Raw genomic sequence first — 19,162 nt, forward strand, 5'->3', positions numbered from 1 at the left:
TTATAGGTTTTTTTCCTTAGGTATATTGACTGAAGTTTAATGAGAAGAATCGTGACCAGCTAGGAGAATTTTCTGCAAGGAATGGAATTAGCTCATAGCTTACTGCTGAATGAAGAAGCATACAATCAACTGGGTGAAGTTCAGAAGGCAGAGTTTATTTTTGATTGGTTGAGATATTTGGAGAAGCTCTTGCTAGCAACCAGCAGGGTGAGTAAAATTGCAAAAACTGTTTTTTGAGGTTTTTTTTACGTGCCAGATAATGTTTAAGTTCCTTTGATTTGCTTTTCTAGTTCTGTCCAGTATAACCTAAATTAGCTTTCGAAGGTTAGACCTTAGTAAGACTTTATATTGAAATAGGTTTCTTCTGTTCAAAAGAGCAGGAAGAAATTAGCCAGTATTTGTAGTATTACTTTCAAATATATTAAAACTAACTACAGAGCACATTGTGTTAGATTTCTTTATCATTATCCTTCTGTACCTTGTGTCACTGCACATGCATGACATCCTGGTGCAGTATAGCGCTAAATAATGTGATGGGAGTTTCACTTTAAAAAAAGTGTGAGCTCTTTAAGGGGAGTAAGAATTGAGGAGTCTTTGAGTAAACATATTCCCTTTTAAAAGTTTATGAAATGGCTACCAGAAAATGAAGACTAATCACTCATACCCTTTACCGACATTCAGCAGCTGTTAACATTTTGCCATGTTTAACTGATTTACAGAGCCATGTGAGTTGCTACTTTACTTCTAATACTTTTGCATACATCTCCTAAAAATAAGGATATTCTACAGAATGACAACACCCTATGTAATGCAAAAATGGTGCAAAGACACTACTCATGGAGACATTTAGAATTTAACAAATGACAAAAATCCATACACTAAATTAACAAATATTTTATTGTGGAAGTTTAGGCCTCAGGGAGCACCTGAATACCATTACCACTGTGATGATATTCTGTACTCCTTTTTCAGAGCATAGACAAGTAAAATGGAGTCACACTATCGGCATTTAGATGCATAAGCTTGCAAAAAGAAAATTGCACTAAACTTAGAAAATGATCTGAGTAAAACAGGTAACCATTACAAGATCAGCTCTGGTGATAGATTTTAGGTTGCTGCTTATTGATGCAGATATATATTGGGCAGAGGCTTACGAACTAAGAAGCTCTAGTTAAGATATAAATTTGCTCTACCTTTCAAACCTAAGAAGAAAGACATAGAAAAAATAGAGCCCTTGTCTTTGTTCACAAAGACTCCAGTATATTGTAGTCCAGAACATATTTTTTGGAGATATCAGCAGGGCAACAAACTACCTGTTCATGAGGTGTAATAGCCATGCCACCAACTTATTTGTACTATTTAATCAAAATAATTTTGCATTTTTCTAGAGGCTTTTAGTTCTTAATTATATGAAAGAAAAATCATATTAGAGGATTATGTGTAATTATGTTGACTTGAATTATCTTTGTTACCTTCCTTTCTAGAGTGATGTAAGGGAGAAACAGAAAACTCTTGTGGAACAGCTCCTATCTTTGTTGAACAGCTCCCCAGGGCCTCCTACTCGCAAACTCCTTGCTAAGAATCTAGCTATTCTTTATAGTATTGGAGACACATTCTCTGTTTATGAGACAATCGATAAATGTAATGATCTTATTCGAAGCAAAGATGATTCTCCAAGTTATCTTCCCACTAAACTGTAAGTTAAATGTTAAAACTGAACATAAAAGAGTTCTTCTTTGTTGTATCATTTTTATAAAGAACCCAAACTTTGCTGTACAGTAGAAATTAACACAACATTGTTCATCATCTATACTTCAGTAAAATAAGTCTTTAAAAAAACAGAACCCCTGGACTTCCCTGTTGACGCAGTGGTTAAGGATCCACCTGCCAATGCAGGGGACACGGGTTCAATCCCTGGTCCTGGAAGATCCCACATGGCGTGGAGCAACTAAGCCCGTGCACCACAACTACTGAGCCCACACGCCACAACTACTGAAGCCTGCGTGCTCAAGGGCCCCCGTGCCACAAGTACTGAGCCTGCATGCTGCAACTACTGAAGCCTGCACATCTAGAGCCCATGCTCTACAACAAGAGAAGCCACCTCAATGAGAAGCCCACGGACTGCAAACAGGGTAGCCCCTGCTCGCTGCAACTAGAGAAAGCCCATGCGCAGCAACAAAGACCCAATGCAGTCAAAAATAAAAATATATATATTAAAAAAAAAAAAAAAAAAAAGAACCCAAACTACGTGATAATTATTATGAAACTGAATACAAATTGTTTTACTCATTTTTTAAAGAATCTAACTTTCAGAAAGATCTAACATTTTCCCATGGACTGAGAAATAGTTCTTTTAAAAAATGCTTTAGACATTTGAAGCTTAGATTTGGGGATCAAAACTGTCTGATAGGGCTTCCCTGGTGGCACAGTGGTTGGGAGTCCGCCTGCCAATGCAGGGGACACGGGTTCGTGCCCTGGTCCGGGAGGATCCCACATGCCGCGGAGCGGCTGGGCCCGTGAGTCACAACTACTGAGCCTGCGTGTCTGGAGCCTGTGCTCCGCAACGGGAGAGGCCGCGACAGTGAGAGGCCCGCGCACTGCGATGAAGAGTGGCCCTTGCTTGCCGCAACCGGAGAAAGCCCTCGCAGAGAAACAAAGACCCAACACAGCCAAAATAAATAAATAAATAAATTAATTAATTAATTAAAAAAAAAAACTGTCTGATAAAAATTTTAGCAGTTGAGGGACTTCCCTGGTGGTCCAGTGGTTAAGACTCCGTGCTCCCAATGCAGGCGGCCCGGGTTCGATCCCTGGTCAGGGAACTAGATCCCTCACACTGCAACGAAGATCCCACGTGCCAAAACTAAGACCCGGTGCAGCCAAATACATAAATAAATACATAAAAAATAAATAAAATTTATTTTAAAAAAAATTTAGCAGTTGAGTGTTTAAGGAACAAGTATTTTAAATTCTTCACGTTTTGTATGTTCTTTTAGTTTATTAGTTCTTAGTAGTGAAAATTAATAGTAAATATATAGAAAAATACTCTTCTAAGATCCTAAAAGAACAACTTAGTTTCTTTCTCCATAGGACTCAGTTCATTTTATCACCTGTTTTTTAGAGAAGGCAATTTGCCGTGTGTGGTTGCATAGTACTAATGTTATAGAAATTTTTGTTTTTTTAATTTTTAGCTTATAGTAGAATGTATTTTCCCATAAAGTTTTCAGACTTGATGAGAACATTGTTCTTTTTCTTTTATCTTTAAGACCATCTTTGATTATCTGATATATGAAGCTCCATTCTATTAAAAATTGTTTTGTAAAAATTAGAGGGGATGGAATCTTTGGGCTGAGATTTAAATTAGTTGAAGATATATCTTTTTAAAATTCTTGTATTGAAAATGTAATTATTTGATACTCCCCTAAGTGTCATTCCTTAGGACTTAACAGTGGAATAGATTCTGGGAAATTTTATCCTTTAAAAGTAAAATTAAGTAGTCATCTTTACATGTGCTAAGATCCTTTTATGCCTGTTTTTTCATTCATGACTAATTTCTAATTTAAATGTCGTTCCAGCGCCGCTGTGGTGTGTTTGGGTTCCTTGTATAAGAAGTTGGGTAGAATACTGGGTAACACCTTTACTGATACAGTGGGGAATATTCTTAAAGCTATGAAGAGTGCAGAGGTAAATACAAACTTTATGGTTTCTTGAGTCAATAAAAGAGCTTTACCTATGACAAGCACACATAGTATGTATGTAAATATATCCATAAATGACATTTCTAGGTAGTGCACATATGTACTTTGTATATTGAATCTTTATTAGAAAAGCAATAGTGCAATAAAATTTTGTGTAGTCAGATAAATTCAAATGGGCACAAACTAAGGTGTTTCTCTGGCAGACCCATCCCTGCTCCCTCTTCTCGCATCACCTTTTCCATCTGATACTACTTACTAGTGCCAGAGCAAGTGCTTGTCACCAAGGATCCAGATACGTAGTTGGTAACTACCATATACCTGATGGATGGATTAGTATTGTACCAGCATCAGAAGGGAGTAAGGAATAAAATCAGGGTAGGAAAGAGTGTGGAGGACATAAGCATGACTAGGGTCAGGATGACCTTTCAGTCGCCAGGGTATATATTGTCAGCCTTAGCCTCACTGATTTGTTGACATCATTTACGATTGTGAAACACCCTTTGTTTTTGTAACTGTCTCTTTATTGGACTTCCAAGATACACTGTAATTTCTTGCCAACTATAGTTTTAACAAATTTTGAAATTAAAGCATTTGTATGTTTGTATATCAAAAATTTTAAGTCTGTGGTCCCTTATATTTAAGGATAACTCAGCACCTTTAAATATAAAAAAAATCACACCAGTTCCTGTTCTTAACCTTGCTTAGAAAAAGTCTAGAAAACAGCCCTGAAACAATTTATAAAAATGCTGGTCTGTCACACACATTTCTTTTTAACTGTATCAAGATAAAACATGGGAAAATTCAAATGTAAAATCTGCCAAATTTCAAGAAGAATGTAACTGATTCAAGAATTTTAAGGAGAAGTAAAGTCCATAACATAAAACTGGTGAGAGAATCAACTCAGCAGATCACTTCTGAGCAGCAATAGTTTACGCAAAGATTGAAGAAGGTAATTCAGGAGGAGAGAGATTTTTTTTTTGTAGTTTTTAGAAGAGTTTATTACCATTTTATAAAATAAAAAACTTTGCCCAATATGTTTGAAAAATCTGAGAAAATTCAGATATTTTAAGATGGATAGAAGTTGAGATAATTTATCAGTGGCAGGTCTTTTGGTGGTGAAAGGAAAAGGAAATCTTTCTGCTCTGAAGGCACCGATGCTGGAGGTGAACAGATTTACAAAATGATACTGAGCACCATAAATGGTAACATGTGGACACAGGTATAGGCTATACTTTAATTCTTAATCTATGTAAGAGAAAGCTCATGATGAAGACAAAGAAATGGAAGGCCTTGTGGTTTTTAACATATATAGAATTAGAATATATAAAAACAGCAACATAAAGCATATGAGAAGGTATATGGAATTATACTGTTTTAAGGGTCTTGCCACTATGAAGTGGTAAATAGTAGGTTTAATTAGAATGTAACCTATTAGGGATGTGTAGCATGATGGCTACAATAATCACTATTTAAAATAGTTATAACAATGTAAATAATTATACACCCCTCAGAGCATCTAAATTACAAAGCAAATATTGACAGACCTAAAGAGAGAAATACACAGCAATACAATCATAGTGGGGACTGCAGTTCCCCCCCCTTTCATCAATGGACAGATGACCCAGACAGAAATCAACATGGAAACCTTGGAGTGAACTACACATTAGACCAGTTGGACCTAATGGACGTAACCTGATCATTCCACCCAACAGCAGCAAAACATACATCTCTTCTAGGGCACAGAGCATTCACCAGGGTAGATCACATATTAGGTCCCAAACAAGTCTGGGCAAGTTTAAGAAGACTGAAATCGCATGAAGTATCTTTCCCACCTGCAATGATATGAAACTAGGCGCCAATAACAGCAGGAAGGCTGGAAAATTCTCAGTTATGTGGAGATTAACAACAAACCAGGAGGAGAGATTGTTAACATCCATAAATCTGGTTTTATTTAAAAGGATGTGTCTGTAAGAACTTTTATTTACTGAGGTATGGCCACTTTAAACTTTTTTTTTTTCTCAACTCCATTGATTAAGCTATACTTTTTAGGCCTCATGGTTAACAGAGGATTACTCTATAGGTTTCAGAAAATTTTAAGTTAGGGACTTCCCTGGTGGCACAGTAGATAAGATTCCATGCTCCCAATGCAGGGGACCTGGGTTCGATCCCTGGTCAGGGAACTAGATCCCACATGCGTGCCGCAACTAAGAGTTTGCAGGTCACACCTAAGGAGCCTGCCTGCCACAACTAAGACCTGGTGCAACCAAATAAATTAATTAATATTTTTTAAAAAAAAGAAAATTTAAAGTTATTGCTAAGTACTTTATTGCTCCTCCACTTTTTACCTTTATGATTTAGTTGATTCAGTACCACAACGTTTTGGAGATGTCAAAAGGGATTTCCACCTTTGATACAAACCAGTAGTGATAAATAGCATTTGAAATTGGCGTAAAAGAAAGTTAAGAAGTATCCCATTAGGACTCATTTTGTTAATGTCCACCTATAATTACTCACTATTGTGCTCCTTTGAACAAAAATAAATTAATAACATTACTATGAAAATGATACTTGATCTTTCTCCAACTTTAACTTACCTATAGTGGCCTTAACTTCCTGAGACACAGAAAGCATTTGGAACATTTAGTAAAACATCATAATACAAGCAGCTACTATTTCCTGAGTGTTTACTAAGTCCAGGCACTGTGGTGAATGATTCCCCACATGGGCTTGTTTACTTCCCACACTGGCTCAGTGGGGTTCATCTTATCCTTGTTTCATTTTTTCATTTCTTTTTCTTGGCCACGCTGTGTGGTATGTGGGATCTTGGTTCCCCGACCAGGCATCGAACCCATGCCCCCTTCAGTGGAAGCGCAGAGTCTTAACCACTGGACCGCTGGGGAGGTCGCTTATCCTCATTTTATAGATGAAGAAATAAGTAAGAACAACTTAAAGTCACACAGCTACTAAGGTTCAGAGCCAAGATTCAAACCCAGGTCTTTTAAAATCTAAACCCAGACTTTTAACCTCTGAGTTAAAATACTCGAACCAATAAATGATAAAATATCAATAGCTATGAACTCAACTGAACATTTACTGTGTGTCAGGCACTGTTCTAAGCACTTGACATGTAGTAACTCGTTTGATCCTCACAACAACCATTTAACAGATAAAGAAACAGATTTGCCCAGAGACATATAGCTAGTAGGTGGCAGACCATGCACTCTTACCATGTTACCTCATTTATAGCAACCATTTATTGAATGCTTGACCACATGCAAGCCTTATGCCTGGCGCTTCCCATATAATTTCATTTAATCTGCACATCAACCCTATGAAATGTGTATTATGTTGAAGTGTAATATATACAAGTAACACTTTTAAAATAGTAAACACTGCATGAAATAGCAATTATTCATGTGTCTTGATGTCAGAATAGGTTGGTTAGTGTGTACAAAAATCTGAGTATGTCTCTAATGTGAGATAAATTTCAATGCTTAATACTGTTTTTCACAGCGTATTTTTTTTTTCCTGTTCTTTAAATTTTTTTCCTCTTCGATAGTCACAAGGTCGATACGAGATCATGCTGAGTCTGCAAAACATATTGAGTGGACTGGGAGCTGCTGCTACCCCTTGCCACAGGGATGTTTATAAAGCTGCTAGATCCTGCTTGACAGATAGATCCATGGCCGTTCGTTGTGCTGCTGCAAAGGTAAAATAGTCTAATGAGTAGAATTTCTAAAAATTAATATACAGACAACTAAATCAGTTTATCCCAGTGAAAACACTAGTAACAGCTACATGATCTTAGAGCTGCAACCTTGGTATTCAGATAGGGCTATCTCATTTTTTTTTTTAATTAATTATTTATTTATTTATTTATTTATTTTTTTGGCTGTGTTGGGTCTTCGTTTCTGTGCGAGGGCTTTCTCTAGCTGCGGCAAGTGGGGGCCACTTTTCATCGCCGTGCGCGGGCCTCTCACTGTCGCAGCCTCTCTTATTGCAGAGCACAGGCTCCAGATGCGCAGGCTCAGTAGCTGTGGTTCATGGGCCTAGTTGCTCCGTGGCATGTGGGATCTTCCCAGACCAGGGCTCGAACCCGTGTCCCCTGCATTGGCAGGCAGATTCTCAACCACTGCGCCACCAGGGAAGCCCAGGGCTATCTCATTTTAACATATGAGGAAACTGAGGCCCTGAGAGTTACATGAATTTCCCAGGGTTCTTAAAGTGGTTAGCAGCACATTGTTGGAAATGGGGAGTTCAAGTTACCAGACTCGAAGTATTCCTTCCATTCCACTGTGCTTCCTCTCTATAATTGTGTAAAATTTCCATGTATGGTTTATGTTGTTTGAAAATGATTTGTTTTTGTTTTTTATCATGCTTTCTTAACGTAGTTGGTTGGACAGTAAAGTGTTTATGTTGGAGTTATTCTCACAATTGCTCATAGCCAACAGATAGGTTCTACGGACATTTTTCATCGCCCACTGAATTAGAAATGGGTCTTTCTCCTACCCTTTGTGGACACGTTGCTTTGTATAGTATAATTTTTATGACTTTTTAGTAAGTATTCACTTGTCCCTACAATCATTATTTAGAGACTTTGGATTTGTGTATTATTTTTGCTAGATCTTGATAGGGTCTGCAACTTATATAGATCTGAACCTGACATTTATATTTTGTTTTTCATTAATTTCTTTTTTTCCCGCTTGAATAGTGTCTCCTTGAACTTCAGAATGAGGCCATCTTTATGTGGAGTACAGACCTGGACAGTGTGGCCACACTATGTTTTAAATCCTTTGAAGGCTCCAATTATGATGTGCGGATTTCAGTTTCAAAGCTACTAGGCACAGTGTTGGCCAAAGCTATAATTTCTAAACATCCAGGAGCAGGTAAATTCATGTAATTATTTTCATAATGTCTTCTATAATTTTTTCCCAGTTGATTTAAACAAACATATGTAGAATTACTGCTACCCATTATTACTTTTGAAAAGAGACAGAATATCATATAAATTTTAGTTTGGAAACATTTCTGTAAGTCCTAAGATTCCATTTTAAAACAATTCAGTGAAAGTTTGAGGAAAAAATTAAAAGAACTCTTAAATAAATGTGCTTTATTCAGTCATTGTCTTCCTCTACACCATGGCTTTTTTTTTTTTTTTTAACGTGAATTGTGGAGTGTTATCCAATAAGAGATATGATCTAATTCTCGAGAATTTTTTTTTTAAGCAGCATGCATCTGATTACATACATTTGGCTTGCCATCTTCTAGATTGGTATAAGGGAGCGATGATGTAAATAATTCCAAACAGCAGATACTTGAAATTTACTGTATTTGGACAATTTGTTTTGTGCTTATTCCCTATTTATACACTCCTAGGCAGTGAGCAAGGATGGAGTATTTTTTAAAACAAAAGGGTTTGCCTGGGTTTAATCTACAGTGTATATAAAACATTGGTGAATAATTAAAAACTTACTTTATTATTCTGTCTCCAAAGAATAACAGTCTCACACTAATGAAAATGTGATTGTTCTGTAGAACCTTGCTTCCTCAATATCTGCAAACCGAGAGTACTAGCATCACCTGGGAGCTCGTAAGAAATGCAGAAACCCAGACGCCACCCAACTTACTAAATCAAATTTTCATTTTAACAAGATCCCCAGATAATTTGTATGCACATTAAAGTTTTAGAATCATTGCTCTAGAAATTGTTTATTGTGACATTAAGAAGTGTTCTGGTTTCTTCTAAGCCAGTGTTTCTCAACCAGAGCTGAGAGAAGACAGTGAGTACAGCATATCAGAATCACCTAGGAAGCATTAACAACTATATAGTCTCTTCATTCTCCAGTTGAGAACCACAAGTTTAAAATTTATAATAAATTTTTTTTAGGTGTTGGTTCTTCTAATCTTGTAATTCAGAGTTGTTCAGGGCATTTAAGAGGTTAAATCTTAAGCCATCTAAGAGATTGAAATTAGAAGAAGACATGTTTAATCAAACCCTCTTGAAAATGTGAATTGCTCGTTTCCATAAATGTATCATTAGAACTAGTACACAGTTGCAGTAAAAACAAGCAAAATACAGAATTGCCTAACAAATGTGAATAATATTTAAACGTATATCCTCCTAGAGTAGCACTAAACTAATAACAGCATTTTTGCAGTCAGACTAAGCAAAGTGAAGAACGAGCTTCACCCACACTAAAAAATCTTTGGCCTAATCTTTTGTTAGGAATTCTATCATCTTGCATCTGTAAGTTCTAGGCTTGTGTTATAATTGAGTTATTTTCATACAACTAAAAAGTGATCTAGATGTCATAATAGATTTTTTTTAAGTAGGAGACTAATAGCAACATAGTGCTTAATAATTTGGAAAGGAAATACAGTGGAAGTTTGTACACTCAACCACAGTATTCGAAGATTATGAAGTACAGAACTGAATGATTTTCCTAGTAAAATCAGCAGACTTCTAATAAATGGTATATTTTACCAAGGCATTTAAAAAGCAGGGATTGAATATGACATTTTCCTAACATTGGCATAAGTTGCCAGGGATTTATGGAATCTTTTAAAGTTACTTCTTGACCGTGAACCTCAAGTCGTACTATATTTCCCTCCTCCATTCACTGTCCCACTTTCCTAATTGATTATTTTATACCTTTATCTTCTCCCATGTTACTTTCATTTGACGGCCTATCTTCCATAGGCTCCCCTACTAAATCTACCACCTTCCAGCATCTATACCCATATACTCTAACTTCTCCACTGTTACTAAGGTGAATTATCTCCTCTTCTATTAAAGCCATACGTTCAATATGTATTAGAGCTCATCCTCTCACCTGCTCGAGGACATAGCTCTAGGAAGTCTCCCCTCTCCTACATCAACTTTTCCTTCTCTATTGGATTATTCCCTGTAAAAACATGTGCTTTTTCCCCTCTCATCTTAAAAAAAAATTTTTTATCTTGTATTTTACTTCCCCAGCCAGCTGGAGCCCCATTTCTCTTCCCTTTGCAGCAGAGTTCCTCAGAGGAGTTCTTGATACTCTGTTTTTAGTCTCTCTCTTCTTTCAAACACACTTCAGTTAGGATTTTCCCCCAGTTAACTCTTTTTTTTATATATAAATTTATTTATTTTATTTATTTATTTTTGGCTGCGTTGGGTCTTCGTTGCTGTGTGGTGGCTTTCTCTAGTTGCGGCGAGCGGGGGCTACTCTTTGTTGCAGTGCGCGGGCCTCTCATTGCAGTGGCTTCTCTTGTTGTGGAGCATGGGCTCTAGGCATGCGGGCTTCAGTAGTTGTGGCAGGTGGGCTCAGTAGTTGTGGCTCGTGGGCTCTAGAGCGCTGGCTCAGTAGTTGTGGTGCACGGGCTTAGTTGCTCCATGGCATGTGGGATCTTCCCGGACCAGGGCTTGAACCCGTGTCCCCTGCATTGGCAGGTGGATTCTTAAGTACCTCGCTACCAGGGAAGCCCCAGTTAACTCTTGAAAACTATTTTTGTTAAGGGCATCAGTAACCTCCACGTTCATCAGTTATTCGATAAATAAGCGTTTATTGGGGGTTTATACAGGGCCACGATCTGTTCTGAGTGTGTAGGATGTGTTATCGAACAAAACAGATTAAAAGCCCCTGCCCTTTGGCACTTCCGTTCTAATATTTAGCCATGCTAAGCCAGTGGGCAGTTCTCAGTGGTCTTACTTAACCTTTCAGCAACATTTAACTCAGTTGATCTTCCTCCTCATCCTTTTTTCACTTGCCTTTTAGGACCTCACGCTCCCTTGGTTTTCTTTCTTTCTCTCTAGAAGTTTCTGTTCAGTCTTTGATGATTTCTTGTCTTCTCATAGGAGAGACTCATCACCTAGTCCTTGGTCTTCTGCTCTTTACGTAGGCTCACTCTAGATGATCTTACCCAATCTCATGGCTTAAATACCATCTATATATCAGGGATTCCTGGATTTATGTCTTTAGCCCACACTTCTCTCCTGGACACCGAACTCTCATGTCTAGCTGCCCATTTGACATCTCTGTTTGGCTGTCTATTTGATGTTTCAAATTAACTTGTCCTAAGTGAATGCTTGATCTCCCCTCCCCCCATGTACACATACCTGCTCTCCTTGCAGTCGCAGTCTTGCTAATCTAAGTTGATGACAGCTCTGTCCCTGCATTTGTTCAAACCGCAGTTTGTAAAGTCACCCTTGAATCTTCTCTCTCACACTCAGTAACTATTCTACCTAACAACATTAAAACATATCTACAGTTGGGACTCCTTGGAGAAGTGGCTCATGGGGTCGGGGCAAGGAAAGTCTGAGGATGAACCTGGAGCGTCTTGTTGTGCCAGAAAGTGAGGAGCTTCCACTGGCCAGCTTTCTGAAGAAAAGCTCGTCAAATCCAGGACAGTATTAGAATTAATAGTGATAGAAATGGATTATAACCTGTTAAATAAAAAAGGAGGGCTTACCTGGTGGTGCAGTGGTTAAGAACCTGCCTGCCAATGCAGGGGACATGGGTTCGAGCCCTGGTCCGGGAAGATCCCACATGCCACGGAGCAACTAAGCCCGTGCACCACAACTACTGACCCTGTGCTCTAGAGTCTGCAAGCCACAACTACTGAGCCCGCGTGCCACACTACTGAAGCCCGCGCACCTAGAGCCCGTGCTCCACAACAGGAGAAGCCACCGCAATGAGAAGCCCACGCACCACAAGGAAGAGTAGCCCCCGCTCGCCGCAACTAGAGAAAGCCCGCGCGCAGCAACGAAGACCCAACACAGCCAAAAATAAATAAATAAATAAATTTATTTTTTTAAAAAAGTATCACCACAGAGGTGGCATAGTGATTACAAATGGAAAGTGATATTTTACAGCGGACAAGACTGGCAGACACCTTACCTTATTCACGTGTTCAAAGATAATATCGCCAGTGTAGGGACAGATTGACACCAAGCCTGACATTTCTTTTTGACGTTATGCATTGAGAAGGCTTACAGCATTACTTGATGTAGTTCTCTTGAGGAAAAACTCAAATTGAGGGCTTTTCTATAGGTACAGCTAGCCATATATGTACTCTTCAAAACTGAGAAAGTGATAAGGAAGATATGGAGTCTAGGTGAAGGGTACATGGGAGTTTATTTTACTATTCTTGCAGCTTTTTTGTAATTTTGAAATTTTTTCTAGTAAAAAATTAAAAAAATATGTAAGTATGTATACCTCGATTCCTATCGTACCTACCTTGATCTAAGCCACCACCACCTCTTGCTTGAATTACTAAATTGCTCCTAACGGTTTTCTCTACTTCTACCTTTGCCCCTCTACAGTCTTCTCTCAGCACAGAAGCACAGTGACAGATTATATCACTCCTTTGCTCAAGGTTCTCCACTGGCACCTCACTTTACTCACCTCCTTATTATAATGATTGACAAGGTCCTATATCTTCTGCCCTTGCGCCATCCTTACACTCTGGTCTGTCTCCTATCAGAGCCCTCCACTGAACTCACTACACATAAAATATACCTGCTTTATTTTTTGCATGGCTTTTAATCACTGTCTAACATACTATGTACTTAGTCCTTTGTTATGTTTATTGTTGTCTCTCCTTTTTAGAATTTATGATCCGCAAGAGCATGGATTTTGTACTATTCACTTATGTTTCTCTTCCACGTGCCAGTATAGATTTTTATCTGTTTCATCTTCAGGCTGAGGAGTATATTTTTTGTTCATGACTTGGATTAACAGAAGTTTATTTTTCCACTATTCATGACTTAAGTCAATAATGAGGATCAGAGCTTGTGACCATCATTTTTCAGAAGAATGAAAGGGCTAAAATGGGTTCCTTTTTTAAAGGAGATATTATTCCCTAGATACTCACAGGGAGAAACTCAACTGTGTCAAACTGAAGACAAATTTAAAACATTCTGCCTAACTAAGCTCTTAATTATTGCAGCCTAAGGGTTGACCGGGCAGTTTTAGTAATATTTAGCTTTGGTTTCTTCAGAGACTGAGGATATAACAAAAGTTGTACTTGCAGTTGAGAATTTTTAAAGAACAGGCCATGGTGGTTACTTTATGTAAGTTTCATTAAGAGTTGTAGAGCATTTAGAAAGATAAAATTATGATTTTGGCCTTTTTAGTATTTCAAAAGGATTTTCAAAGTGTTGTATAGCATTTTCACTCATGGAGAACTAGGGCCGTTCATTTATGTTTTCTCTTGTTTAACTTGAGGACAAGAGAGCAGTAGGTCATAATCTCAAAGTGGCATAGACTTTAAGATGTCATTGACATGATACATCAGAGTCCATTATGATTTGACCTCTGAACCCTTGTGTGACTTTATGTTTTAGTGTGTGTAATGTCCTGTAAATTTTGCCTTTTGTTTGGATTTTTAGTTTATTTTTGTTTCTGTTAACATACTGTTCAAGATCATGCAAACCAAGATCATGCATTAAAATTTAGTCTGTAAAATAGAATCACATGTTTTGTTTTGTTCTTTGTTATAGCAGCCTCACGTCAAAGTGTTCGCAGAGTATCTCTGGAGGAAGTTCTGGAATTACTAGGAACAGGGTTTCTACGTGGGAGTTCAGGATTTCTTCGAGCCAGTGGAGATATGCTGAAAGGAACCAGTTCAGTCAGTAGGGATGTCCGAGTTGGAGTTACTCAGGTTAGAATCACAAATCAGTATCTAAATGTAATTCTCACTGGCCTATAGTGAAAGTTTTAGTATCTGACTCCAGGTGGGAGTGATACTGTGCAAGGTCATCACTTATGCTCTCATGTTCATAAATAGATGGGGTGAGGCCAAGACGCTTTATAAAAAACTAGATTACAAGTAAGAGAACCTTATTTGTACAAAGCCAACTAAAAAGGCTATTACCCGCAATGTGTTTTCAGTTCGTAATGATGGGAGACTATTGTTTATTTCCTTTGAAACATAAACAACATTTTTTTGTTTGTTTCTAGGCCTTGGGCTTCCATGTGTCTTGTGGTTTAACATGTTTTCCATTGTGTTTATGTGTGCTTATACAGTTCAGATTTAAGCTTTTAGGTACATAATATTTGGCATGGGCAATATTATATTTCTGTTTTATATGGTTTCTACTTCAAAATAAAGATTACAGCATGTAATCTACTTAAGTACTTAAATTCTTGGTCCTAAACAAAACTTAAAAAGCTAAACCCTGGGAAGAGGGTCTTAGAATAAGGCAATATAGAGGTCTTTGCATTCTTTCCTTGAACTATCTTGTTTTCTAAATGCCATTATGGTTCAAAGCAAACATGTATTTTTTTAAATTCACATATCTATCCTCATTATCTTATACTGTATGATACTAGATTTCATGACAATATAAGACGTCCCAGTATAATTGTAAACTGTGTATTTTTAAAAAACAGATTACATAAGAAAACTACTGTCTGTATCGCTGGAGCAAGCCAAACCATTAACACTCATGAAAATAAAGAGCAGTGATTCGTCACCATAAACTTTCTTTTCTGGTTTCTAGAACTGAATTCCCTTAGAATTATGGGAATTAGACCATAGTTATGGTCTAATTATGGTATTAGACCATAGTTCATTCTTACACTGTGTTCATATGTTTGATTTGGGTTTTCTTGTTCAGAATGTTAAAGACCTTAGGGACTTCCCTGGTGGTCCAGTGGTTAAGACTCCGGGCTTCCACTGTAGGGGGCATGGGTTCGATCCCTGTTTGGGGAACTAAGATCCCACATGCTACTCAGCGTGTGGCCAAAAAAATTGAAGAAAAAAAAAAAAAAAACCACAGAATGTTAAAGAGTTTGAATGCTTTGTTTGGAGAAGTCACAGGCACATTTTACTTATTAGCTAGCTATCCTGGCTATCCTGAAACTTTGTAGTCTGACCAAAATAAAACAGGCACCATAAGTGAAATCTCAGTTGAAAGACTGCATACTTCAGTTTTGGCTTAACAAACAAAAAAATAGTACTACGTTTATATAGCTAAAGTGGCTATATAAATGAGGAAAGACTAAAAAGAAATGTTAATAAATTCTGCATATTTCATGGAAGAGAAAACATTAATATAGAACTGAAATTATTTCATTTTGAAGATAAAACTCCTTTCTTTTTTAGGCTTACGTGGTGTTTGTTTCAACACTAGGAGGAGCATGGCTAGAGAAAAATTTTGCTGCCTTTCTTTCTCATACCCTAAGCCTGGTTTCACAGTCACACCCTAAGGCCACCCAAACTCAGATTGACGCTGTCTGCAGTCGCCGATGTGTTTCATTTATCCTTCGAGCTACTGTTGGAGGCCTTCTTGGAGAAAAGGCTCAAATTGCTGCTGCCAAGGATATTTGCCAGGCTATCTGGAAGTTAAAGAAAGTTATGGGTATGCATCTTCTAAGACAGTCTGTTTTAACAGTGCTAAAGGGATTGTCCTTTTGGAAAAGCTGGACTGGTATATAATTATATTAATACCCAAAAAACACTTTTATGATACAGGTCAGTTGTTTCAGAGTAAAGCAGTCTATATATAGATGATACATAAATTATCTAACTTGATAAGGACTATTATATATGTATGTACTGATCTTAAAGGCTGGTGGATAGTAGTTCCTCAGAATTCATAATCTTCCTATAGAAGTTAAGATACATTGTCTTTGAAACAGTTAGTTCATCTCAGTTCTTGTACTGTCCTAAGTCTACTCTGCTTATCTTGAGTAATGATAAAATTGGAGTTCTCCCTTTCAGTGCCACTTGCTAAAAGAGTAATAAGGCATCTGTGATCAGGTTGCTTGAACTAAATTGGTTATGTTAGTTTAATTCTTTCTCTATAGATGCAAGTCCCCATTTTAGTATTTTAGTTACTGCCTCAAGGGTTTCACATACATCAAGCGGAGGTATTAATTTTTGCCTTCATATGTTTCTGCTCCTAATACCTACCCTCTGTAATAAATTTTAATAAAACAGTGATGCCTAGTTAATTCTTATACTTCTATCAGACGCTGTAATGAGTGACGGTAATTTGGAAACCCGGCTTGGCTCCGCAGATGTAGCAGCCAGCCAGCATATGTTGGTATGTGCTTTACAAGAACTTGGAAATCTCATACACAGTCTCGGCACCACAGCTGCACCTTTGCTACAGGATTCAAGTGCAGGTATCTATTGTCTGTGACTAGTCTGAATACTTTGTTTTCACTTTTACTTTAGACAACTTTTCTCCAAGGAAGAAAAGCTCCCTCATATAGCTCATTTTTTTTTTTTTAAAGCTACTTTTATTTTGAGATTTCTTTTTTTTTTAAATTAATTAATCCATCCATTTATTTATTTTATGGCTGTGTTGGGTCTTCGCCTCCGTGCGAGGGCTTTCTCCAGTCGCAGCAAGTGGGGGCCACTCCTCATCGCGGTGCACGGGCCCCTCACCATCGCGGCCTCCCTTGTTGCGGAGCACAGGCTCCAGACGCGCAGGCCCAGTAATTGTGGCTCACGGGCCCAGCCGCTCCGCGGCATGTGGGATCTTCCCAGACCAGGGCTCGAACCCGTGTCCCCTGCATTGGCAGGCAGACTCTCAACCACTGCGCCACCAGGGAAGCCCCATCCATATAGCTCATTTATTATAGATTCCACTATAGATTTATTAGAGTTTTATGGAATATATATAATCAAGATTTTTTAAAGTATTTTTTTTGTTTTTGTTTTTTTTTCTTCTGCTTTTATAACTAAAGATTGTTCTCTAGGTCTCTATCTCCAACCCCCTTTCTGGAGATATTTAAGATAACACGGAAAAATGGAGAAGTAAACCTGAACTCGTATCTCTCATCTGCAGTGAAAGTATTAGTTTCTGTATGGTACAAGTAATTTACTTCCTTAAAGGTCTTTTCAGGCATTCTCTTTTCTTTCTCTCTTTGAAAATTATTTAATCACTTTGAGAGATAATTCACATACCATAAAGTTCACCCTTTTAAAGTATACAATTCAGTGGTTTTGGTATACTCACAGAGTTGTGCAAACTCTACCACTATCTGATTGCAGAATGTTTTCATCACCCCAAGAAGTCCTACACCCATTAGCAGTCATTTCCCATTTCCCCTCCCCCCAGCCCTGATAACCACTAATCTATTTTCTGTCTCTATGAATTTGCCTATTCTGGACAAGATTTAATATAAGTGGAATCCATACAGCATGTGGCCTTTTGTGACTGGCTTATTTAATTACTTTTTAAAATCATCTTTAATGGCTTTTGTCCTTTGTGCTACACAATTCCTGCTGACTGAAGCTTACATTATATTTGGTTTGTAAGCTATTTATCCTAGGGCATATATTGTTTAAGTAGCAGTCGACATGAACTGTTAACATGTTTTGATGAAGGTATATGTTGAATTATAGCAAATGTAGACTTTTTTTTCTTACTGGTAGTGGCACTTCACTGTCTGCATAGTGGCTTAGTAGCCCACTGGGGACCTAGTGAAGCCTTGATTTTCTTCAACATTTTGTTCTCAGGTTAAGAGAAATATGGTACATAGGGAGAATACTGATTATGTAGAGAAATGTGCCAGAAAGGATTTAAAAGAAAAGGAGGATGAATCAAGATGTGACATTTCTTCTCAAGATGTTTTTGTTATTTATTGATAATTTTTAATTCCTAGTACCAAATTAATGATCTCAAGATAGAGTAAGCAGAACATTGGCTTATTTAGGAAATAAAAATTTCCTTTGTCTCCTGACTTAATTTAAGCCAATTTTCATGAGATATATTGGTAGAAGTAACTCTTGGGTACAAAAAAATTATTTATAATTGTGTATCACTTAATTTTTTAAATTCTGATTTGGCTTTTGATAAAGATAATGTATTTCATATCCATGTGGTTTCTTACTCTGTTGACTGTTTGATGACTGAGTTTCATCTGTGTAGCTGAGTCGTCATTTGTTTATTCTGTCCTTCTAGGCATCCTTGACAATGTCACTTCAGTTACTCTTCATCCTAGCATTTCTGTTCGACTAGCAGCTGCCTGGTGTCTACACTGCATTGCTGTGGCACTACCTGCCTACCTAACGCCTCTCTTAGACCGTTGCCTTGAAAGGCTTACTGTACTTAAGTCTTCACCTGAAGCAGTGACTGGCTTTAGTTTTGCAGTGGCAGCTCTGCTGGGAGCAGTGAAACATTGTCCTTTAGGAATTCCTCACGGAAAGGGCAAGGTAATGATTTCATTCTTCGCATATGATAGTGACATTTCAAGTTTTTCTTAAAAACATCATTGTCTTCTTGTGTGTCACCCAGTAAAGAACCATGCAGGACAAATTTCTGAGCTGTCAGCTATACTACTACTTAAGTGCTAAGTATCATCAACGTAATTACTGTGAAAAACGAAGGGATGGTTAAAAATTTCGTATCTACACTTAAAGAGGAGTTGCTTTCTCTGCTTTTTGTTAGAAATATCTCCGGTTAGTAACAGATTTTGTTCCTGAAGGCTTTTTTTTTTTTTCTTCCATATATTCAGCTCTGCCATAGA

General features: G+C 37.6%; 1 protein-coding gene across 8 annotated transcripts in view; it reads left to right on the forward strand.

The window, feature by feature from the left end:
• The window catches only part of HEATR5A (HEAT repeat containing 5A), a 127,616-nt gene that overhangs the window by 26,875 nt on the left and 81,579 nt on the right, over positions 1–19,162 (forward strand). For 4 of the 8 annotated variants that reach the window (XM_082452022.1, XM_082452021.1, XM_082452024.1 and 1 more), the window contains exons 2-10: positions 7–207; positions 1,485–1,696; positions 3,576–3,684; positions 7,258–7,407; positions 8,410–8,584; positions 14,179–14,339; positions 15,786–16,041; positions 16,655–16,810; positions 18,598–18,848. In XM_082452022.1, the coding sequence (XP_082308148.1) occupies positions 82–207; positions 1,485–1,696; positions 3,576–3,684; positions 7,258–7,407; positions 8,410–8,584; positions 14,179–14,339; positions 15,786–16,041; positions 16,655–16,810; positions 18,598–18,848 (1,596 nt within the window). In that variant the 5' untranslated portion in view covers positions 7–81. Of the gene's footprint in view, positions 1–6; positions 208–1,484; positions 1,697–3,575; positions 3,685–7,257; positions 7,408–8,409; positions 8,585–14,178; positions 14,340–15,785; positions 16,042–16,654; positions 16,811–18,597; positions 18,849–19,162 lie in introns of those variants that run through there. The other 4 variants (XM_082452023.1, XM_082452028.1, XM_082452026.1 and 1 more) reach the window with 2 other exon arrangements.

Source organism: Balaenoptera physalus (assembly GCF_965194825.1).
Source record: "Balaenoptera physalus genome assembly, chromosome: 2".
Classification (NCBI taxonomy): domain Eukaryota; kingdom Metazoa; phylum Chordata; class Mammalia; order Artiodactyla; family Balaenopteridae; genus Balaenoptera; species Balaenoptera physalus.